This window comes from Canis lupus, chromosome 27 (genome assembly GCF_011100685.1).
Source record: "Canis lupus familiaris isolate Mischka breed German Shepherd chromosome 27, alternate assembly UU_Cfam_GSD_1.0, whole genome shotgun sequence".
Taxonomy (NCBI): Eukaryota; Metazoa; Chordata; class Mammalia; order Carnivora; family Canidae; genus Canis; species Canis lupus.
In genome coordinates, this window is record NC_049248.1 from 41706977 (window position 1) to 41731803 (window position 24827).

The window sequence follows — 24827 nt, forward strand, 5'->3', positions numbered from 1 at the left end:
CCAGCTCCCGCAAGCCCGCAAGGTGGTCCTGGAAGCCCGGCGGCCCCGCACGCGGCCCTAGGGCCGCCCCCTGGGCTGCGGCTGGAGGCCTGCGGCCACGTCCCCCTGCGTTCCCGGGCGAGCCTCGGAGCCGTCAGGAGGGCCCTGGAGGTAGCTCGGCCCCTATGGAGCCCCTTTCACGTATTATCTGAATCTCCTTCCCCCTTTAACACTCCACGAGAAGCGTGAAACCAGAATCCCCGGACGCGGGGCCCGGGGACCAGCCGGGCGGCTGGGGCGGGGCGGCTCCTCGCCTCGGTCTCCACTAGGGGCGGCTTTACACCGCGGGCCTACCGAGCTACGGGGAAGAGGCGGGACTTTGTGCGACGCCGCCGCTGGGCGGCCGGAGTCTTGATGGACAAGGGCATTAGCGAATGGCTCTGAAGTAAGCAGCCGTTGTTTACGCACGCAAAGCCAATGGGAAGGCAGAGGTGCGGCCGGCGGCCAATGAGGACGGGCCGTAGGCGGAACGCGGGGGCGGGGCTACCCTTGAGGGGCTGACGCTCGGGTGAAGAGGCTGGAGCGGACCCTGGGAGAGTCAGAAGCGCATCCGGTGGTAGGAGGCCTGTGTGGGTTCCTGAGAGGCGGGTAAGAACGTATGTCTGAAGCGGGGACCGCGTAAGCTGGGGATGAGAAGCGGAAGCGGGGTGGGCAATTCTTGTCTGAGCAAGAGTGGGAATGGTTTCGGGGTTCGGACGGACTGCGGCTTCCGGGAATGGGGCCCTGTTCCGCGACGGGACTCGGGAAAGCTGCGCGGGGGGTGGGGTGGGGTGAAGCCCCGGAACTAGTCCTGCGCATGCGCGGCCGTGCCGTAGCGGGGGAGGGGCTGGGGCGCGTCGGCTGGGTTTCGGGGGGCGTCCAGGCTCCGGTTCTGAGCGCGGGTGCTCGCGAGGGGTCCTTGTTAGTCTTCGTTCGTTCGTTCGTTCGTTCGTTCCTTCCTTCCTTCCTTCCTTCCTTCCTTCCTTCCTTCCACTCTGCGTGCTTTCTCCCCACCGCCCCACCCCCCCGCCGACAGCAGGCGCAGGGGCCTTTCGGCCCACTCGACTAGGTGAATTCAGGCCGCATCCCCCACCCCTTCCTTCCGAGGCTAATGAAAGCGAAACCTCACGGGGTTGCGGTCACCCTTCCTTCACCTGCCTGCTCGCTCGCGGCCCTGCTGTGGGCTCTCTGGCTGGGCCCCTTCTGGGTGAGCAGCCAGGGCCAGGACTCGAGAAAGGGCCCGGTCAGCCAGGCTGCCCTGTCACGGCCAGGCGGGTGATGTCACAGTCCTCTGTGACACCCGCGAGGCTCCTTAGTTACTTGGAAGCCGCAAGCAGAGGCGAGAAGTGAGAAGATCCTTTCTGGCTTTCCAGCTGCACAGAACAGCCCCGTTCTGGTCTGATTGGTTACCTTTGGACAGGTGAGATGGCCTTGACTTTGCTTGGGCCCGAGCCTTGTGGGCGTCTTTCTCAAAGTCCGCTCAGGAAAGGCGTCGTTAGGTGGTTTTTGTTTTGTTTTTGACCTTGTACCTACTTGCTGGAGCTGTGGTAGTAAGTAGGCTTTGGTATTTTTGCAAGTTTATTAAGCGTGGAATTAATTCTCCGTGCCAGTCCAGACTGCATTGCCTACCCCTAATCAGCCTTTCGGTGACCAAACAATAGCAAAGATCTCTCTGAACTTGAGACTGTTCTAGCAATGGTTAATTTGTGAATGTGTAACTCAGAAGAGCTGACTGTGCCTGAAACAAAGATTTTAAAGTTAAAAGTTAATGGCGAATAGGTTTTTCTGGTTATTTATTGATACTTAGTTTTAGTTTATCTTTTAGCTGAACGTGTAATTTAAGAATTCAGTTCGAGAAAGATTATTCACATTGCATAACCAAATTCTTAAGTCTTCTTCAAATACACTTATTTCTGTAATGATTTTTTTTTTTTTTTTTTTTTTTTTTTTTTTTTTTTTTTTTTTAAAGATTTTATTTATTTATTCATGATAGTCACAGAGAGAGAGAGAGAGAGAGAGAGGCAGAGCGAGAAGCAGGCTCCATGCACCGGGAGCCCGACGTGGGATTCGATCCCGGGTCTCCAGGATCACGCCCTGGGCCAAAGGCAGGCGCCAAACCGCTGCGCCACCCAGGGATCCCTATTTCTGTAATGATTAGGCTTACTGTCATTGGTGGTTTCTCTTTGTTTACTTAGTTTTAGTTTATCTTTTGGTTGAACGTGTAATTTAAGAATTCAGTTCGAGAAAGATTATTCACATTGCATAACCAAATTCTTAAGGCTTCTGCAAATACACTTATTTCTGTAACTATTAGGCTTACTGTCTTTGGTGGTTTCTCTTTGATATTTTTTGTTGTGGCTTCAAGAATGTGTTGATACCTAGGGCAGCCCGGGTGGCTCAGCGGTTTAGCGCCGCCTTCAGCCCAGGGCCTGATCTTGGAGACCTGGGATTGAGTCCCACGTTAGGCTCCCTTCATGGAGCCTGCTTCTCCCTCTGCCTGTGTCTCTGCTGCTCTCTCTGTGCCTCTCATGAGTAAGTAAATAAAATCTTAAAAAATAAAAATAAAAAAGTTGATACCTAGATTCTCTACTTTTCCTCCAATAGGGACAAAGTGGTTAAATCCTTGAGAAACACTCTGATTTGTATTCAGAGTTTCCTTCTGTTATTCATCTTGTTGTGGAAACATGGCTTAGTAAACCTTCTTTCATCCCTTCCCCACTATTGCTATGACTGAAGTCTTACTCTTCTAAGAATGGAAAAGGTAAAATTAATCCAGATATTTAGTCAGTATTTCTATTTTTTTTTCCTGGTTATGCATATAGTTCATGCTTATGGTAGAAGTGCTGAAAATCCAGAAAAGCGTAGTAGGAATAAGCGTGTGTTAATATTTTTAAAATTTTTCTTGACCTATGACTGGAGCTGTCTTAAAGAAAACTTACTTTTCTCCTGTGGGAAGAGCCTCAGGCATTAGAGGTCATAATGACTCTACTATTTAACTTTATGGTGTTGGTCAAGTCAGTACTAGTATTCATTTAGTACTTACACAGAGCCTTTCTACCTTTTTTTTTTTTTTGAAGTATAGTTGGCACACAATGTTTCATTACTTTTCAGATGTACAACATAAGGATTTAAAAGTCTATATGGGGGATTCCTGGGTGGCTCAGCGGTTTAGCCCCTGCCTTTGGTTCAGGGCGTGATCCTGGAGTCCTGGAATCAAGTTCCGCAGCGGGCTCTCTGCATGGAGCCTGCTTCTCCCTCTGCCTGTGTCTCTGCCTCTCATGAATAAATAAATAAAATATTTTAAAAAATAAAAGTCTATATGTACATTATGCTGTGCTCACTGAAAATATAGCTACCGTCTCACCATACAGCACTATTACTGTATCACTGACTACGTTCCCTTGCACTGTACTTTTTAATCTATGTCACAAGGATTTTTTTATTGGCATTCAATAAACGTGGTAGAGCAGGTGTTATTTAATTATCCTTATCTTACAGATAAGGAAGCCTAGATGACCTTAGGTAAAATGGTTTTCCAAAGTTATGTAGTAGAATATGGCAGGATTCGTGACTCCAAAGCCAGTGTTAATGTCACTATTAGGCTGCCTTTAAAAAAAAAAAGTTTGCCTTTTTAAAAGTTGTAAAATTTTATATAAATGTAGTCAGTGGTATTATAGAAGGTACTTCTGCTGACCTGAAGTTTCACTTCATTTCATAAACTACCCAAGGGTATTAGTGTCTTCTGGGAAAATACTGAATATTCTCTTGATGATGGTCTATCTGCTAGATTTTCCTTTGCTACTTTGACTTGACTGTAGAAATCTGTTAGAAGTGTCTTCCACCTTACCCAGTTTTGTTCCTCCAGGGTTTTTTTTTTTTTCTTTTCTTTTTTTTTTTTTTAAGATTCTATTTATTTGAGCGAGAGAGCGAGCCAGCACAAGCAGGGGGAGCAGCTGAGAGAAGCCACTCCCCACTGAGCAGGGAGCCTAATGTGAGGCTAGATCCCAGGACCCTGGGATTATGACCTGAACTGAAGGCGGATGCTTAACTGATTGAGCCACCCAAGCCTCCCCCTCCCTTTTAAAAGATTATTTATTTGAGAGAAAGGGAGAAGCAGACTCCCTGCTGAGCAGTCTCTAATGTTGGCTTGATCCCAGGACCTGAGCCACCCAGGCACCCCCCCCCCCCCCCCCCCCCCGCCCTGCCAAGTTTCTAACTTGTTCAAACCAAGGAGAAAAAGACTAGAGATTGGCTTTTAGGGCCACTCGAGTTACTCCTCATAGTAGGTTCCCCTTTAAGTCAGCTGGGGAGCGTTGATTTGAGATTGAAAACACTCCTGTGGGGCAGCCCAGGTGGCTCAGCAGTTTAGCACCACCTTCAGCCCAGGGCGTGATCCTGGAGCCTGGAGACCCGGGATGGTGTCCAGCGTTGGGCTCCCTGCGTGGAGCCTGCTTCTCCCTCTGTCTGTGTCTCTGCCTTTCTCGCTCTCTGTGTGTTTCTCATAAATAATAAAAAATAAAGTTAAAAAACACACAAAACTCCTGTTTAGACAGTGGGGTCTGCATTCACTCTCGGGTCTCTTGGTTGTGCTTAAATGTGGGAAATCGAAAGTCGAATCAGATGCAAGCTCTGCTTACACCCGAGGTGCTTCCAGCCAAATGGGTGAGAGAGGTTCTGTCACAGTGAACTGGAATCCAAAACACTTCAAAAGAGCTTCCAGGATGAGAGTTGAATGGGTGTGCTGTTTGTCCTTATCTGTGCCTGCTCTCATCTCATTTAAGCTAAAAATATGTTGTTTTGGGGGAGGGATTACTGATTTACACTGGAAGATGGGTATGTATTTAAGACATTGGGGCCTCCTTATGATTCAGTCTGTCAAAACACTTGTGGTTACAGAAAGAGGTTCAGTAGTGTCAAAGTTCAATACAAAACATTTTTAGAAGACAGTAGGCATTCCATCTCCAGTTCCTGGCTTCGTTCTCAGGCAGCACCCTAGAGAGACGGATCCAGTGTTAGCTAACGAGCTAGCCAGGAATTTGGGCCCAAGTTAAGGGAGGGGCTGGAACATCTAGGGCTAAAATCTAGGACCATCAGGGCCTAGCCCTGTCACAACAGTTCTTTGGATTTCCAGAAACCAAACTGACCTGTCTCCTAGGGTTAGCAAGGAAAGCATCAAGCTAATGACCATTTACTTCATCAAATTCTTTACCACATCGGATTATCACTTAGAGGTTATTAGGCTGTCTCAAAACACCTTGTGGCCCTGTGGGACAGGAGTTCCAGTGTAAATGTGCCCAAGGAGAGGCATGCCATTTCAACAAAAGTAATTTTAGACAGTAGTAAGATTTATCATATTCCTTTAAATTCCAGTTTATAAATTTCTTAAACTCTTCCTTCTCCCCCCTATTTAATCTTATTCACTTGGGTAAATAGTAAGTCTTCAGGATACACAGTTAGCTATAAGTTAATGGTTGAATAATATTTTAAAAAATTAATTTATAGGACACATGTAAATTAGACCTGTAATAAATGTTTTCTAAAACCAGGGGAAAATAATGGACTGAAGACATGAGAGTAATGAGTGTTTACACTGGTAACAACAATGATTAACATATGGAGCGGGTTCTATGAATGAAGCATATTCTTTTCTTTTTTTAAAGAGCATGTATGCAAGAGAGAGTAGGTAGGAGGAAGAGGGGCAGAGGGAAAGGGAGAAAGAATTTTTTTTTTTTAAGATTTTATTTATTCATAGAGAGGGGTGGGGGGCAGAGACACAGGCAGAGGGAGAAGCAGGCTCCATACAAGAAGCCCGACGTAGGACTCGATCCCAGGTCTCCAGGATCACACCCCAGGCTGCAGGCGGTGCTAAACCGCTGCGCCACTGGGGCTGCCCAGAAAGAGAGAGTCTTAAGCAGGATCCACACCTGGCGCAGAGCCTGATACAGGGCTCAATCGCACGGCACTGAGATCATGACTCTAGCTGAAATCAAGAGTCAGATGCTTAACTGGCTGAGCCACCCAGGCACCCCTGTATGAAGCACTATTCTCAGCACTTTACTTGTATTATCTCATATAATCCTCAACCCTGTGAAATAGAGAATATTATATATTACTATAGACAAGTCAAACTAAAGCACAATGAGGTTCAAATGCCAGAAACTTACTGCGTATCACACAGCTAAGGAAATATCAGCTAGGATTCAAGTGCAGCAAGCCAAACTGTTAACCACTGTTCTAGATTGGTTTTACAGAATATGAAAGCTATTCAGTAAGAAGAACTGCTGGAAAAAAAAAAATACAATTCTGCTGCCCACCTCCTCAGCTTTTTAACCACGTGGGGTTTTTCTTAATTATCAGTTGATCCGGAAACCCTGGGTGGCTCAGCGGTTTAGCGCCTGCCTTTGGCCCAGGGCATGATCCTGGAGTCCTGGGATCAAGTCCCACGTAGAGCTCCTGGGATGGCACCTGCTTCTCCCTCTGCCTATGTCTCTGTCTCTGTCTCTCTCTCTCCATGTCTATCATGAGTAAATAAAATCTTTTTTTTTTTTTAATATTTTTATTTATTTATTCATGATCGACAGAGAGGGAGGGAGAGAGAGAGAGAGGCAGAGACACAGGCAGAGGGAGACGCAGGCTCCATGCACCGGAGCCCGACGTGGGATTCGATCCAGGGTCTCCAGGATCGCGCCCTGGGCCAAAGGCAGGCGCTAAACCGCTGCGCCACCCAGGGATCCCCAAAAAATCTTAAAAAAAAAAAAAAAGTATCAATTGATCCCTTCTGGATATGTGGGAAGGAGACTCAGAATGGTCAAATTAACAACAGGAATGGGGAACTATGTAATTCACAAACTAAATGTTTAAATTTTTTTTTTTATTTATTTATGATAGTCACAGAGAGAGAGGCAGAGACACAGGCAGAGGGAGAAGCAGGCTCCATGCACCGGGAGCCCGACGTGGGATTCGATCCCGGGTCTCCAGGATCGTGCCCTGGGCCAAAGGCAGGCGCCAAACCGCTGCGCCACCCAGGGATCCCACAAACTAAATGTTTAAATGTAAAGAATGTTTCTTTAACTTACTATATTAAAATATACATATATATTTTTTTAAGTAGGCTCCACACTCAGTGTGGGCTTGAACTCAGGACCCTCAGATGAAGTTGGTTGCTGTTCTGACTGAACCACTCAGGCACCCCTGACTTTCTGGTTTTATGTTGTTGAATTGTATACATCAGAGTGAAATGAGTCATATGGAGAAAAATTATCATATGGTTTTACTCATATGTGGAATATAAGAAATAGTGAAAGGGACCATAAGGGAAAGGAGCGAAGCTGAGTGGGAAAACGTTAGAGAGGAAGACAAACCATGAGAGACTCCTAACTCATGAGAGACTCCTAACCCTGGGAAAGAAACAAAGGGTTGTAGAAGGGGAGGTGGGTAGGGGGATGGTGTAACTGGGTGACAGGCATTAAGGAGGGCCTATGATGAAATGATCACTGGATATTATACTATATGTTGGCAAAATGAATTTAAATAAAATATTTTTAAAAATTACATATTTCAAGGCAGGCTTCTGCCCAGTAGTCAGCAGGCTTTTATCTCTCAAAGGCAAGGATTTAAAATTTTTTAAAATTATTATTTTTAAAATTTGGTTGTTTCTTTTTTTTTCTTCTGTTTTGCATAGTTTTTGGTCACTTGGCTGTGTTTCATATAGACTACTTAATAGGTATTGAAGTAAGATTGTAGATAATTTTATTTTTCTTATTTTCAGGACTTGGCCTTTGATGATAATTATTCATTTTATTTTTTAAAGAGTTTATTTATTGGGGATCCCTGGGTGGCGCAGCGGTTTGGCGCCTGCCTTTGGCCCAGGGTGCAATCCTGGAGACCCGGGATCGAATCCCACGTCGGGCTCCCGGTGCACGGAGCCTGCTTCTCCCTCTGCCTATGTCTCTGCCTCTCTCTCTCTCTCTGTGTGACTATCATAAATAAAAAAATAATAAATTAAAAAAATAAATAGTTTATTTATTTATTCATGAGAGACACAGAGAGAGAGGCAGAGAGGGAGAAGCAGGCTCCGTGGCTGAGAGCCCAATGTAGGACTCAATCCCAGGACCCTGGGATCACGACCTGAGCCGCAGACGCTCAACCACTGAATCACCCAGGTGCCCCGATAATTCATTTTAGGACAAGGGTAAGGAAGATACCTAGTATAAGAGATTTAACAGGGATGCCTGGGTGGTGCAGCGGTTTAGCGCCTGCCTTTGGCCCAGGGCGCGATCCTGGAGACCCGGGATCGAATCCTATGTCGGGCTCCTGGTGCATGGAGCCTGCTTCTCCCTCTGCCTATGTCTCTGCGCCTCTCTCTCTCTCTCTGACTATCATAAATGAAAAAAAAAAAAAAAAAAAAAGATTTAACAAAAGAGGGGGGGGGGGTGGTTCCTGGGTTGCTCAGTGGTTTAGCGCCTGCCTTCGGCCCAGGGTGTGATCCCAGAGTCTTGGGATCGAGTCCCATATCGAGCTCCCTGCATGGAGCCTGCTTCTCCCTCTTCCTGTGTCTCTGCCTCTCTCTCTGTGCCTCTCATGAATAAATAAATAAAATCTTTTAAAAGAGAGAGAGATTTAAAAAGACATAAGACATAGTTGTTAGTTGATGAGAATATCTGTCTTCTGCCTCCCCCGTACCCTTCCCTCCCCAAGCAAAAACAGGCCTCAGGAATACTAACTCAAAACCGTGTGTTTACTGAATTTTTTTATTTCTTAGTAAAGCAATGCAGTAAGTTTTGTTGTTTTGGGGTGGCCGTGGCAAAAGAGGCTGTCCAGAGGAACCACAGAATGCTGATACTTCCAACAAAACTTTAGCAGTATCTGTGTGACAGACACTGGCAAATTCTTTTTTTTTTTTTTGACACTGGCAAATTCTAACAAGTTTGATATTCCTGCTCTCCTAAGGATGAAGGCATTAAATGAAGCTCTGAACAAAATTAAAGGAATTTGATTATAATTAACATCTGAACATATACTTCTTTTTTTTTTTTTTTTTTTTTAAATTTTATTTATTTATGATAGTCACAGAGAGAGAGAGAGAGAGAGAGAGGCAGAGACACAGGCAGAGGGAGAAGCAGGCTCCATGCACCGGGAGCCCGATGTGGGATTCGATCCTGGGTCTCCAGGATCGCGCCCTAGGCCAAAGGCAGGCGCCAAACCGCTGCGCCACCTAGGGATCCCTGAACATATACTTCTTAAATGTGACGTAGACAAATATCTCATGAGTCTAGGAGGCACTGTCCATATTGTATTTTTTTTTTAAGATTTATTTATTCATGATAGACATAGAGAGAGAGAGAGGGGCAGAGACCTAGGCAGAGGGAGAAGCAGGCTCCATGCCAGAAGCCCAACACGGGACTGGATCCTGGGACTCCAGGATCTCGCCCTGGGCCAAAGGCAGGTGCCAAACTGCTGAGCCACCCAGGGATCCCCCACATTGTATTTTGAATAAATCATTCCACCTCCCTGTTTTACATTTGAGTATAGAACTAGGGGATGGGGGGGATCCCTGGGTGGCTCAGCGGTTTGGCACCTGCCTTTGGCCCAAGGCGCGATCCTGGAGTTCCGGGATCGAGCCCCACGTCGGGCTCTTGGCATGGAGCCTGCTTCTCCCTCTGCCTGTGTCTCTGCCTCTCTCTCTCTCTCTCTCTCTCTCTCATGAATAAATAAATAAATAAATAAATCTTAAAAATAAAATAAAATTAAAAAAAGAACTAGGGGATGGGGAAGAGGATGCAATTTCTAGATTTTTGTGTGAGTTGATGTCCAGGGTGAGAAAGACCAGTGCTGGGTATGGATTTCATGATGGGCTGATGGGTGTTAGAGGAACTACTGTATTGAATAATTTTTGAGTAATTTGTAATATACTTTTTCCCTTTATTTTGGTAAAATATACATAGCATTTAACTTATTTTAATGTTTTTTGAAAGCAAAGACTTATTTAACTGTGGGTCCCTTTGAAATGTTAGCTGAGGTACTTGGTTAAGTTTTTGAATACTTTAAGCTCTGTTAGGTGCTAACTGTTCCCTGGGACCAAAAATACTTCTGGTGCGGAGCTGCTATTTTTTAAAGATATATTTATATGAGAGAGTGGGTATGGGGGGAGGGGCAAAGGAATAGAATCTCAAGCAGATTCCCTGCTGAGTTCAGGCCTGGCCCTGGATCTCATGACCCTGAGATCAGGACCTGAGCCAAAATTATGATTGGAATACTCAACTGACTGAGCCACCCAAGTGCACTGGGAGCTATTTTTGAGTTATGAATGTAACTGAATCTTGTTCAGCTGACTTTTGCACATTGACCATCGAAATGTAGATACGTTTTCTCTGCAGCTTCTGAGTAAAAGTCATTGAAGCTAAGATAGAAATTTGGTTGGTTTAATCCATCTGACAAAACTTGTAAGAACCGTTTTTACTCTACTTATCTGGACATGACTTCTTTCTATTTGTTATGCTAATAAGGTGATTGTTTTAATTTAAATTCAATTAATTAACCTATAATGTATTACTTGTTTCAGAGGTAGAGGACCGTGATTCATCGGTCTTATATAATACGCAGGGCTCATTACATCACGTGCCTTCCTTACTGTCCCACCACCCACTTACCCCATTGCCCCCACTCCCAGGTCTGTCTGTTCCAAACAGACAACAGCAAACTTCGTATTTCCTTGATTCCAAGATCTGACTTTTCCCACCTCATGGTTTTTTTCCCCCCTCATGTTTTAACAGTTCTGAAATAAATTATGTCATATATACATCATGTCTTTTTTTTTTTTAAGATTTTATTTATTCATGAGAGAGAGAGAGAGAGAGAGAGGCTGAGAGAGAGAGAAGCAAGTTCCATGCAGGGAGCCCATCATGGGACTCCATCCTGGGACTCCAGGATCACGCCCTGGACTCAAGGCGGCGCTAAACCGCTGAGCCACCCGGGCTGCCCCATCATGTCATTTATTAAATGTATTCTTTATTTGTGTTTTTTCGCTACAACGCTATTCTAAAATTGCTGTGTACCTTGGGGAGCCTGAGAGGCTCAGTCAGTTAAGCATCTGACTCTTGATTTCATCTCAGGTCATGATCTCAGGGTTGTGGGATTGAGCCCTGCATCAGGCTCTGCTCTGAGCGTGGAGCCTGCTTAAGATTCTTTCTCTCCATCTGGCCCCCTCTCCCTATCCCCACTTCCACCTGTGTGTGCTGTCATTCTCTCAAAATAAAATTGTCGTGTGCCTTTGCATCTAGAAAATTTGGGAATTACATATCTCACTTAAATTTAGAATAAGTAGTGGTGTTTAAAAACTGGTTTTATTTGACTTATTTTAAAATTATTTTAAACCACAAGGCACTTGTAAATCATGGAGAAATTCCCGCTTGTTACTTCCTTCCTGTCCTCAGCAACCTTTGCTAGTTTTGGTTTTTCCATCAGCAGTTGTAAGAGGCAGTCAGTACCCCCTGGGAAATGTCAAAGAGCAAACTGGAAAAGAGGAGTTTCTACCACCATTCGCTCCCACTGTTGCTACTCAGTGGGGTCTGGTTACAGGGAGTTGCCCCTTTCTGACTAATAATCCCCTGGGTATTTAAGGATTTACACTGGAAGGCCCATTTACCACCCCGTCTTCCCTTTTTTAACTCTTGAAATTGGAAGCAAGAGGTACTTTAGCGTTGTTGTTGTGAATACTGAGAAACTTGGCTCTGAAGGTTGCTTCAGAACTGTTGCACGTTCTATCTAGGGATGTCATTAAGGGTGTTAATGGAAGCCTTAAACAAAGACACTTTCCAGGTGCTGGATTCTGGCATCCTGTAAGTGTGCTCTCTGGAGGCTGTGTTCATCATGGTTGTGAATGGCTGTCGTTGGCCCTGCAACAGCCTGCAATAATTGCACCATCTAGATCAAGAGGGCCCAGAGCCCCGTGATTTACAAGTGTGGGCAGCAGCTTTAGTAGGTTCTGCAGCTTCTCACAGTATCCATCCTTAAGAACAGAACTGACAGATTGAGGTGAGTAGGGATGTTGGTGAGAAGTGACGAGAGAGTTGAACAAGCTGCCATTATAATTGTTTCATTAGTGAGAGAGCAAGCCTCACAAATGGTAGTGATGTGTGTGAACTAGAAGAATGACATCTTTCCACTGGCCCAGGATTTCTCAGGAGTCAGGTTGTAACTTTTATTGCCCAGATTAATTTTGCTGAGTATTGTGCTAGGTGCTGACTAGAATAGGTGTGACTAGTTGGCTTGTCTTTCAAACTACTTACCTGTGTATTTTAATACAGCCCCCTCCTCCCTGGTTTTTGGTCAGTTTGAAATGAATAGGCATTATGGCTCTAATAAGAATCTAGATGATTATGGAAGATTTATATTTAGGAAGATGAAAATTCTTGATTAGATTTTGTTTTTTTTTTTTTTAGCTCCACAGATTGAATGTGTGTATTTAGGATTGCATGTGACATAGAGGAGGGAACATAATTTAAGAACCTTACTTGATGGTGTTAATGGCATGTAGTTTGGGTACAGTTCATTGAAAATGTCCTTTCTGTGACATATTGGGACAGTTGGCAAGATCTGAGTATCTGTAGATCAAATAATAGTATTGTGTCATTGTTAATTTCCTGGTTTTGATCATTGTTTTCAGGATGTACACACAAGTATTTAGGGATAAAGAGGCATTGTGCTTGCATGGTTGGGAAAGAAATATTTTAAAGTTTCTCTATACTGCTATATAGAGAGGGGATAAAGCAAATTCAGGCCCCAGTACCAGGCCCAGCTCCTCCTTTTCTTCCTCCCTCCCTCTTTGAGGTTCTTTGCCTTTGCTGAGAGAATTCTCTTGCATCTTGAAACCGTGACATAAAACTGTTTTATGTTCCAGGGGTGCCTAGGTGACTCAGTTGGTTAAGTGTTTGAGTCTTGATTTTGGCCCAGGTCATGACCCTGATCTCAGGGTGGAGGCCCAGCGTGGAGCCTGCTTAAGATTCTCTCTCTCCTTCTTCCTCTGCCCCTGCCACCCTCAAAAATATAAAATAAAAATAAAATTGCTTTATGTTCCAGTGATTGGGTCCCTTGAACTAGATTGCTAACTGTTAATTTTTCAAAGAGAGAAACTATTAAAGGGGCCAGATTACCTTCTGAAAGAATAGAAATCGAATGTAGTAACAAAATAGTTTAGGGAAGACAAGATGGCTTCATTTCCTGTCTCCTTTAAAATGGTTGAATATGATTGCAAATGTATCCTAGAAGGAAATATGTAAAAGTGAAAATGACTGTACTAAGACGGTGGGATTTTAGATAACTTTAATTTTTCCAAACTTGTATGTTGCTATTTTTCATGAAAAAGTGATTTGTGTTATTATGTATGTCCTTCTATCTGTAAAATAACCTTTTTTCTTTTTATCCTTGATTCTACAGAGTGGAGGCTGTGTCCCACAAACTCTGGCATCATGAACATATTTGATCGGAAGATCAACTTTGATGCACTCTTAAAATTTTCCCACATGTAAGTGTTTCAATCTTGACTGTAGTTTCTCACTGCATTTCCTTTCCTATCTTGTTTCTTTTCCTAGCTTATTAACTTTTGTATGTATAAATTAGCATATTAACTTTGCTAGAATCCAGAGGATATGATAAAAACACCCAGATTCTAAAGGCTGCTGTGTTGTCACTGAAAAACCACTTAGTTATTTTAGTTTGAGTACTGTTTGTTCATAATTTGGGACCTTTGGCTCCTTCTCAGCATTTAAGATTCTGAGTTAATCTTATTTTATTTTATTTTATTTATTTTATTTTATTCACGAGAGGCAGAGACATAGGGACACAGGCAGAGGGAAAAGCACACTCCATGCAGGGAGCCCGATGCGGGACTCGATCCCGAGACCCGGGATCATGCCCTGAGCCGAAGGCAGACACTCAGCCTCTGAGCCACCCAGGCGTCCCCAGTTAATCTATTTACAAAACAACATCATCATCATCATCATCATCATTATTATTATTATTACTATTTTAAATATACATATTCCCTGGGAAGAAGAGTGGGAAATGATTGTTAGCTTAGAAATGAAATTGATCCTAGAATAATGACTGTTACTAACGTTCTTTCCCAGAACCCCCTCTACACAGCAGCACCTGAAGAAGGTCTATGCCAGTTTTGCTCTCTGTATGTTCGTGGCAGCTGCAGGGGCCTATGTCCATGTGGTCACTCATTTCCTTCAGGTAAGAGCATTTCTCCTAGTTGCTATGGCACAGATTGCTGTAGGTAGAAAGCAACTCAGCAGGGTGTATTAGCCTGTACCCCTCCTTAATCCTTTTCTATAGTTTGTGATCTGAACTCAGTCAGAACCAGCTTAGTTAGTTACCCAACTAAGGACAGGCAGAGCCATTTAAATATTCTGGCAGCTTTGCCCTCTCAAGGTACTGAAAACTGTGTCTAAGCCTGGACACTGAATTCAGCTATACACTGAATGGTGTATAGCTGCCGTGTAAGACCCCAACCTGCTGAGTTGCGGCATGGCATGTTTGCTGGGGTTTGTGCAGTAACCTTTTTATCTTTTCCTCCATTCTTCTTCTGTTTTGCTTGTGACTATGGGGTTCTTAGATACAAAACACTGATGGTATGATTGTCAGGAAAGGCGGGGTGAGACCTTCAAGGATTTGATCTGTTTTATTCTCTGATGTACTTATATATGCATGGTTGAATGAAAATACTGAACTCACTTTCCTGTGTTGAAAGAGACCTTGGATTTGGTCAGTAGGAATTGAAGTTCTCACTAACCAAGACTTGTCCTTTCCAAGTGTCCTTTTTAGTATAAGTACGGGGGAGGGGGGGTGTTGGGGTGTGTGTGTATCTGTGTTGACACTGGCAACTACTGAGAATTGTCCCTATGCTCAGGCATCTCCTGACAGAGGTTACATGAAAAATTACTCCAGGGCAGTCCCGGTGGCTCAGCGGTTTAGCGCTGCCTGCAGCCCAGGGTGTGATCCTGGAGACCCAGGATCGAGTCCCACATCGGGCTCCCTGCATGGAGCCTGCTTCTCCCTCTGCCTGTGTTGTGTCTCTGCTTCTCTCTCTTTTCTTTGTGTATTCTCATGAATAAATAAATAAAATCTTTAAAAAAGAAAAATTACTCCAGATACTCAGAGGATAAGACTTTGATCATTGCAGTTTAGACTACAACATACTCCACCCTCGAAGCAAGAGTGACCATTTTGGTTTTTGATTGTGGGTTTTTTTTTTTTTAAGTAATTATAATAAAGTAAAATACAGTTATCCTCATTATTCGTGGATTCTGTATTTATGAATTTACTTATTTGCTAAAATGTATTTGTAACCCTAAAATCAGTATTCATGGTGCTTTTGCAGACATTTGCAGTCTGAAGCAGAATGAAAAAATTTGAGTTGTGCACAGCAGTACGTTTCACCTGGGGTCAAACAGGGTACCATGCTGCCCTACTTCAAGCTCTTATACTATAAGCAAGGGTCCTTTTCATGGTCTGTGTAATGCCACATTTTTTGCATTTTTGTGATTTTGGTGATGATGTCCGGTGTTTAAAATGGACCCCAAGCATAGTGCTAGAGTGCTGTTTAGTGTTCCTAAGTGCAAAAAAAAAAAAAAAAAAAGGTACACTAAGACTGTGATGTGTCTTATGGAGAAAATACGTCTGTTAGGTAAACTTTGTTCAGGCATGAGTTACAGTGTTGCTGGCTATGAGTTCAATGTTAATGAGCCAACAATATATATCGAATAAAGTGTCCTTAAACATAAACATGCATAAAACATGTATTGTTCAGTTGAAGAAAATGTAACCAGAGGTATATGAGAATCTAACCCTTCATTTTTCTCAGGAGCAGTTGTTCAGTATTCCTTAATTCATTATTCACAGTGAATAGTTACAGAGCATAACTAGAATCAGCTATACCTTTAAAGGAAGGAAGGAAGGAACTTCAGTGTCTGTATATATCCTTAATGATTTTCTTCCCTAATTGTATTAGCTTTACCCTTTTTTTAAGAATTTTTTTCTTCTTATAAAAATAATGCGTGTTCATTGTAGAGAATTTGGAAAACAGACTGGTGATGAGGACGAAATAAAAACACCCCACACGTAACTTAACATTTTGGTTCTTACTCTCTGTCTCCATCCATTCCAGCTGCTCTAACAGAATGCCATAGACTGAGTAGCTCAAATAATAAACGTTTCTCACAGTTTGAGAGGCCGGAAGTCCAGGATCATGGCACCAGCAGATAATGTTGTGTGGTGAGGGCCTGCTTCCTGTGTAAATAAATGACCATCTTCTTGCTGTGTCTTCACATGACAGAAGGGGCAAAGGAGCACTCTGGAATCTCTGTTATTTTTTTATTTTATTTTATTTTTTTTAAACTTTTATTTATTTATGATAGGCACACAGTGAGAGAGAGAGAGAAGCAGAGACACAGGCAGAGGGAGAAGCAGGCTCCATGCACCGGGAGCCCGACGTGGGATTCGATCCCGGGTCTCCAGGACCGCGCCCTGGGCCAAAGGCAGGCGCCAAACCGCTGCGCCACCCAGGGATCCTGGAATCTCTGTTATAAGGGCACTAATGAAGGCTCCACCCTCATGACCTAATTTAAACATGAATTTGGGGGAGGATGTAAACATTCAGTCTGTAGCACCCTTTTAGTCTTTTTTCGCTATTTGGAGATAAATATTTGCGTGTGCATGTTTTAAAGGGATCATTTATACTTGTCCTGCAGATTGGAATGTGCTTCAAGCACTTGTCATTTTGATTCATCTTTTTCTTGGGCAAGACTCCTAGTTTGACTGGGGTAGCTGTGGCTGATGGACTACCTGGTCAGAAGAGCCTCTAGGATCCTCCACGGTCCTAGCCCTGTCCTGCAAGGCCCCTCTGCCTTCTCCACTGCCTCCAGGCTAGAAGGAAATATTAGGAAGTTCATATGAATATTTGATCCCAGTAAGATGTCCTGCCGAATAAATTTGATACTTTGAAGCATTTCATTATTCACTCTGGTTCTGACAGGCTGGCCTGCTCTCTGCCTTGGGCTCCCTGGGGTTGATGATTTGGCTGATGGCAACACCTCATAGCCATGAAACTGAGCAAAAAAGACTGGGACTTCTTGCTGGATTTGCTTTCCTTACAGGTATGTTAGGAATTGGGCTAATTTGGGGTGGGAGGGTGGTCCTAAATCTAGTATAACTTTAGACTAAGGCCTCAGATTTGTATGTATTCTGATTCACTCCAACTGATGCACTGTACCATTCAATCTTGTATTTGAGTGTATTCTTCCTTGTATTGCGTTATTTCGTAGAAGTACATCTTGCTTTCCCATCCAGAGGATAAGCTCTTTATGATTAGGGACTGTGACTTCTACTTTTTTTTTTTGTGTGTGTGTGTGTGTGTGTGACTTCTACTTTTGTATCCAAAAGTAAACATTTGTGTGTCTGAATGAATGAGATTCAAGAGCTTAGGTAGCATAACTTGTTAATGGTCGAAGTGGGACTACACTAGGCTTGAAACTCTAACTTGACTCACACTGGCAACAATCATTCCTACGACTGTTTATTCTGAACTTTGCAGACAGTTAATTAAAGCCATACATTGAGATCCATCCAACAGAGCACTTTGCTGATTCTCAAGAAAAGAATTAAAAACATAACTCTTGTAGAATTATCATTAAGGGAAAGAGGACTCGAGCTACATAGTAAAAATACTTGGCAGAGAAGCATTTGACTTAGTACAACTTGTTTTGAGTCTATCTAATCTTAAGTAGTGTTGAAGTAGAAAGGAAGGGATTTAGAGATTTAAGATTTTTAACATAGAGAAGGCTTGCTTTTGAAGGCATTAAGGTGTGGAATTACCATAAGGAGGGAGAGTAGCAAGAGTGAGGAAATGTTGGGGCTGCAGCAGGTGGCCCCGGCACTCTCCTGTTGGCAGGTGTCCACCTGCAGAACCAGTCTGGCCTTTTCTACAAAGGGAGTCAGTCCTGCAGGACTATAGGTTGCTGGCCGCAAGGCCCTGCTTTGCTCTTGGACCTTCTATCCTAATTTCCTTATCTGGGCCCTGTTATGTCTCACATCACTCCTCCTCAGAGTATTGCAGCCTTAGAACTTCGCTCAAAAATGTATGACATGCCCACTTCCTTTTTCCTAATGTGTATTCATCTGGGGTCATCTCTGATTTTCTGCTAAGAGAACAGTTTTGTAGCTCTTTGTGTAAATAAAATAATTCAGTCAAGTATATGTTCTCTAGAAAACAAGGAGGATAGAGGAGAGAGAGAGTTCATTATTTTTAGTACACATTTTTTTTTTTTTTTTTTTTAGTACACGTGTTTTAGTTTTTTTTTAGGAACATGTGGGCATGCCTGTGCTTTTGATGGTCAGCTTTTGGACAAGGTTCCTCTTCAGGAATTAATGGTAATAGCATGTTTTGGGGCCTTTGTTTTCTAGGAGTTGGCCTGGGCCCTGCTCTGGAGCTGTGCATTGCCATCAACCCCAGGTAAGTATTTTAGTAGCATCTTAGGTCTTTTTATTATTGAGAATATGCCTCCTAAACAGAGGTTTGCAGACCTTTAGCCCTCAGTCTAATGATCTTTTTCCTCTTACAGCATTCTTCCCACTGCCTTCATGGGCACAGCAATGATCTTTACCTGCTTCACCCTGAGTGCCCTCTATGCCAGGCGCCGGAGCTACCTCTTTCTGGGAGGTAAGTGTGGATTGGAAAACAGCCTCTGCTTTAGCCAGAATTCTCACTGGAACTCTTCCTATCTTCCAGCTTCTTGTGCTTGTTGGGTTGAAATTGAAAGACTTAGGGCAGCCAGGGTGGCTCAGCGATTTAGCGCCACCTTCAGCCCAGGGTGTGATCCTGGAGACCCGGGATCGAGTCGCACGTCGGGCTCCCTGCGTGGAGCCTGCTTCTCCCTCTGCCTTGTCTCTGCCTCTCTCTCCCTCTCTCTCTCTCTCTCTCTCATGAAGAAATAAAATCTTAAGAAAATCGAAGACTTAATTTGGGAGGGAAAGTAAGGAAAGGCTTTTTCGGGTTGCCTTACTTTGCTTTGGCTTTTCTTAGGATGGCTTTTTGTCATTCTTACAGGTGTCTTGATGTCAGCCATGAGTCTGATGCTCTTATCTTCCCTGGGGAACCTTTTCTTTGGATCCATTTGGCTTTTCCAGGTGAGACTTTGCATATAACTTTTCAGCAGCCATCTCCTTGCACTTCTTGTTCTTGCTTCACCCTAAAGCAAGGTAGACCAAAAATCCTTTAGAATGCTCACTTTTGTTGGGCAGTGCGGAATTGTACCAAGGGAAGTAATGTGGTCTTTATTGTAGCTTCCGTGCCCGAGAATGTTAATGTCAGTAGGGTTAGCATTTTTTGTACTTTCAAATGGCCAAGAGCCAAAAAGAGGCACAGCTGGTTTTTCCCTCTGTGGCATCTGCTGCCTGGTGACCTCCTTTCTTTCATTCTTCTTTTCTTAGGCAAACCTGTATGTGGGGCTGGTGGTCATGTGTGGCTTTGTCCTTTTTGATACTCAACTCATTATTGAAAAGGCTGAAAATGGAGATAAGGATTATATCTGGTGAGTGAAAACTGGTCTTTAATGTCTCCCTTTCAGTCGCCGTCGGTAGGGTAAAGAGTGGACCAGGTGGCACTGGCCAACTTAAGTGACCCACCTTCAGGAGCGTACATGGTAGGGTAGGGTACCTATGGTTTGGGAAAGGGCAGGGTCTCCCTCAATTCCCGAGACACCAGCTCTTTTAAAAATTCAACTAATAGGGCAGCCCAGGTGGCTCAGCAGTTTAGCGCCACCTTCAGCCCAGGGCATGATCCTGGAGACCCAGGATTGAGTCCCACATCAGGCTCCCTGCATACTCTGCCTGTATCTCTGCACCTCTCCCCCCCACCCCCCTCTGTCTCATGAATAAATAAATCTTTAAAAAAAATTGAACTAATATGCATTTAATTATCCTTTTAATAGGGGTTATTTCTAGGCATAGGAGAAAGGTCTGTCTCCCTTTTTACTCTATATTTTTATATTTTTTAAACCTTGAATGATGAGAAGATACACAGTTTTTGTAATATACAACTTTAAAAAGATGTATAATTCGGGGATCCCTGGGTGGCGCAGCGGTTTGGCGCCTGCCTTTGGCCCGGGGCGCGATCCTGGAGATCCGGGATCGAATCCCACGTCGGGCTCCCGGTGCATGGAGCTTGCTTCTCCCTCTGCCTGTGTCTCTGCCTTTCTCTCTCTCACTGTGTGCCTATCATGAATAAATAAAAATTAAAAAAAAAAAAAAAAAAAAGATGTATAATTCTTAGAGTCTCTTAACTAATTGATGGTGGTCCGAGGTTCAGATGCAGGCCCCTGCGGTCTAAAGCCCAGTTTTCTTTTCCCTCTGCTGTATGGCTTTGTTGCTTTGAGAAGGCTCTCAGGCACCAGAGTTTTACTTAGTTGGTGGTACGGTGTTGGTGAAGCTCACTTATGAGTGGGCATGGGGTTTTTATGCTCTTGTCTCTCTATAGGCTGTAGATAAAGGAAGGTGGGAAATGCCAACTGGTAATCTGGTTCTTCTGTTTCAGGCACTGCGTTGACCTCTTCTTAGATTTCGTTACCCTCTTCAGAAAACTCATGATGATCCTGGCTATGAATGAGAAGGTTAGTCCATCTACTCCTTGAAGATGAGAGAATGGCACCTGAACTCAACATCTGTGTAAACTTCAAATTTGAAAACTGACACACTGTATAGGTCCAGGCTAACTGTAAGGCCGCTGAGTAAGAGGTAAACCAGAAGTCTTTAGGCCAAGGAACAAGGGAAAAAAATCCTTAATAACAAACCAAAAAAAAAAAAAAAAAACAACCCAAGGGCCAGCCTTGGCTAGCTCAGTTGGTGGACCATGTGAGTTTTGACCTCAGGGTTGTGAGTTTAAGCCCCACATTGGGTATAGAAATTACTTAAAAGTAAAATAGAGATTAGTATCAAAAGAGAAAGGGGTTTAAGTGGCAGCAAGAAACAGCCTACTATATGAATTTAAAGGCTGTAAAAATAGTTATGACTCAGGGAAAGATATTCTATGGGATTTAATATTAGCTTTTATAAACACGTGTCAGAAGTAGACCGGTTTTATTCGTTTGTTAGTCTTGTTTCTAGAGAAGCATTCTGTATGTGGTTAGTGTAAACAGTCTACTCCAGCAGGAGGGGAACAAATGAAACCACGAGGTTTTTCTTATCTTAGTGTAGGGCACAAGAGACGGAAGGGTGGGGTGGGTGGTGGTGGTGGTGGTGGTGGTGGTGGTGGTGGTGGAGGAGGAGGAGGAGGAGGAGGAGGAGGAAGCAGGTGAGTAGGTGGGATTGGTGGCTCTGTCTTATCTGTGCCAGGACTAGACTAGACTCAGCCAAAGCAACTCAACTTGCTCCTGTTTAATATACTGGGCTTCCACCTAGGATTGAATGAAGACTTCATTGGGGCTAGATTATTTCTGGGTGTTGGTTTGTGCTCAAGATTTATGCTTCTCGGACTAATGGAAAGTTGGTCTTGGCCTCTTGTGTAGTTATTTTAGGGTGGATACAGCCTTCAGTGGTTGGGATTTGAGCTGTGGTGGTGATGAGTGAGCCAAGAGTGGTCAGGTGACCCAGCTGGGTACTCTTGGGGTGGAAGTAGGAACTGCTGCTTAACCTTTATTCTCGTCAGGTCTGTCAACAACTCAAGGGAACACCAGTGGAACAGGGTCAACATTCAGTTCATACCCTGCTGAGGGAGTATTTCTCCTTCCTTTTTATCATCCTCATCTCTTCCAGTCCCTAAACAAAGGCAGCCACTGTTGGCTGACTCAAAAGTTTTAGCTTGAATGTCAGATGCCAAAAATTAATTAGGCAATTTTTCTCCATTTCTAGGACAAGAAGAAAGAGAAGAAGTGAAATTGACCATCCAGCCTTTTTCCCATTTTGACCTCTCCTTCCACCCCTCATTTCCTCTTCGCACACATTGCAGGTGGTGTGTTCTGTGATAATGAAAAGCATCAGAAAAGCTTTTGTACTTTGTGGTTTTCTCTATTTTGAATTTTTTGATCAAAAAACTGATTAGCAGAATATAGTTTGGAGTTTGGCTTCGTATTCCTGGGGTTCTTCCCCACTCCCTTTTCTGAGCACCCCATCCCTAGCCTCTTCCTCTGCTCAGGCAGCCAGTCACCGTGACGAGGAGTGGGACCCACAGCAGAGCAAACTCCAGGAGTCCACTTTCCACCCGAGCCTCACCAGGTGCACATGAACTGTTTGGTCGAGCCACTTCGGCTCTTCTTCCCTCAGCGTCGTTTGGTTTGTGCACAGTTCCTGTGGGACTAGACAGTGAGTTTTCCATCGGAGAGGAGATTGATGGTCCTGTTGTCACTCAGGCTCATTACATCTGAGCTTCTGTCAACCCCTACAAAGAAAATGAAGAGCCTCTTCTGGTGGATGCTTTGCTTCCTCTGAGCTGCCCAAGCCGCTGCTGGTCTGGCAAACACAGCTTTCTGTCTTGCTATCCCAAAAGGAATGTAGATTTACATGTTCCCATTCCCTGTTCCTGGTCTGACCCTCAGGGAATCTGCTGGTTTTCCATCTGTGGGGAGGGAGGATTTCAGCATGAAGGAAAGACTGATTCTTGTCAGGACTTTATGAAAAGGCTGGTTATGTGTGGCCAGATAGAGCGTAGAATTCCCAAACTTCCCATCTTTAGTTTTTTTTTTTTTTTTTTTTATATCACCTTAGTTGTTGAGTGGCCTCCCCCATGTGGCTTTGACTGAAGATCCCAGGAGAGGAAGGTTAGAGAAGGGGACTGAGTGAGCCTGGGGGTAATTGTAAACTAATCCTGCCTGACAAACCTATCTAGATAAGGACCTGTTGGGGCAGTGGGGCAGAAAATCGCTGCTAACTGACTGGTTCTTTGTTCAGATCAGCAAACCTGGGTTGTGGTGACTTGGGAGGCAGCATTCATAACAGTTTGGTGCATTCCTGCCTTCTCCCTTCTCCAGCCTGGATGCCAGTAGTGTCAGGCCAGAGATTTGGGGTGGTAGATTAATGTTCATTTTACAGGTGCATTTTAGTTTTTTGGTCTGTTCACCTGTTCCAGAAATCTGTAGCCTTCCAGCCAGGGACCAGGTGACCAAACCTGCAAGACCTGTGATTCCCGCAGCTTTGTGGCTGTGAGTGCGGGGAGGCCCATACTAACGGGGATCAGTGTTCTCTGATCCACAGTCCTCTGGCACAGAAGGGCAGGCAGCCTCGAGAGCAGCTGCAGCTCTGGCTATTCAAGTCTTCAGTGTAAGGGGCACTGAGCCCTCAAAGCTCATTGCCAGTAGGCTACCATTTTCGGCTCTCCTTGTTCACAGGCAGCACCCAGTTTGACCCAGTGGCTACTGGTTTGCAGCACACCGTATCACTGTGCTGGCCTGTGAAGCAATTTGTTCCCGGGGTGTGTGTATTCCTGGAGTGGCGTGCTGCCCCGATGGCTTTCTTCTGCAGAGGATGTTGCCCTCTGACCTAGCTGCCGCCTCTAGCCTCTGGCTTGAGAACTTAATAAAGGGACTTCTTCCCATTAAACGCCCAATAGCACTCTCCATAAATTTGCTGATTCTCTGCAAGGCCTGAGAATCTGAGTTACATCTCTTGAAGCCAAACTCCACCTCTTGTGCTTTTTTGCTTGGGATAAAGGAGTTTTTCTTTAGAAACAGTGCCAAGAATGACAAGATTAAAAAAAAAAAAAAAAAAAAAAACGACTTTTAAAGAAAATGCCTAACAGGTTTTTAATACAGTAATCACTGTAATTATCACTTTCTTTTCTAGTTCCTTGGTTTTCAGCTCAGGCTGCATTCTCTAACTCATACTGTGAAGACAAAGGTGTTTTTGATTCAGAAATATATGAAATCTACATAGTCTTAATTTGTAAAAAATAAAGAAAATACCTTAACCTTTCTTGGTGTAAGTGTGTGTTAAATTTGAGGCCGCAAAAAAATAAAAATGAAAATAAAAAATAATTTGAGGCCGCAGCTGAACATGGGCTTGGGTACTGTGTGAGTTGCTAAGTGGGACATGGGAGTAGAACAAGATTGAGTTTGTTTGTTTTTTAATTTTATTCGTGAGAGACAGAGAAAGGCAGAGACATAGGCAGAGGGAGAAGCAGGCCCCATGCAGAGAGCCTGATGTAGGACTCGATCCCAGGACCCCAGGATCACAACCTGAGCTGAAGGCTCAAGCCCTGAACCACCCAGGTGTCCCAGGACTGAATTTCTGATCTAGACCTAGACTGGTGAACAGAAAGAAACCAGGACTCCCACCCTGAAGCCAGTTTGCCACGAATGTTGGGGATTTCTTCGTTGTGATAGAGCCCAGGCCTCTTCCTGTCTTCCCCTGCCCCGGCCTTCAGGCCCTTGGTGGCCTGCACCATCCTGCACCATTGGTTCCAGTGGATAGCCCAGCTTTGAAATTTGGGAATGCGTAATGGGAAAGGCATCATAATCTACTCATTCTGCAAGTGGTTTTGGTCACCCACTGTGGCCAGGCTCTATTCTAGGTGATAAAAATCATCAGTGAAAAATCAAAACTGCTTGTTTAGAGTTTATAAGATTGAAACCAGTTTGCATTACAATGCAGTTACTCCATTTGGGCAGCCCTCTGGCTGCCGTGTTCACTGTGGATGCAGCGCTCCCTCTTAGGATTTGACTGTTAGCCTGACTGGTCCGGGTTGCTCCCAGTAGAACTCTTGGATTCCACATAGCTCCTTCCCGGCTAACATCAGCCACTTTCCCCGACCTGGAAAGTGTGCC

The 24827-nt window shown here is 44.2% G+C and overlaps 1 protein-coding gene across 1 annotated transcript; it reads left to right on the forward strand.

The window, feature by feature from the left end:
• Positions 1-588: 588 nt before the first annotated feature.
• On the forward strand, positions 589-23976 carry TMBIM6 (transmembrane BAX inhibitor motif containing 6). The gene is given in 10 exon segments (NM_001252399.1): positions 589-627; positions 13453-13540; positions 14145-14253; positions 17054-17174; positions 18481-18529; positions 18639-18736; positions 19124-19203; positions 19507-19607; positions 20609-20684; positions 21922-23976. Coding segments are annotated over 9 exon segments (714 nt in total). The 5' UTR covers positions 589-627; positions 13453-13484; the 3' UTR covers positions 21946-23976.
• Positions 23977-24827: the final 851 nt, after the last annotated feature.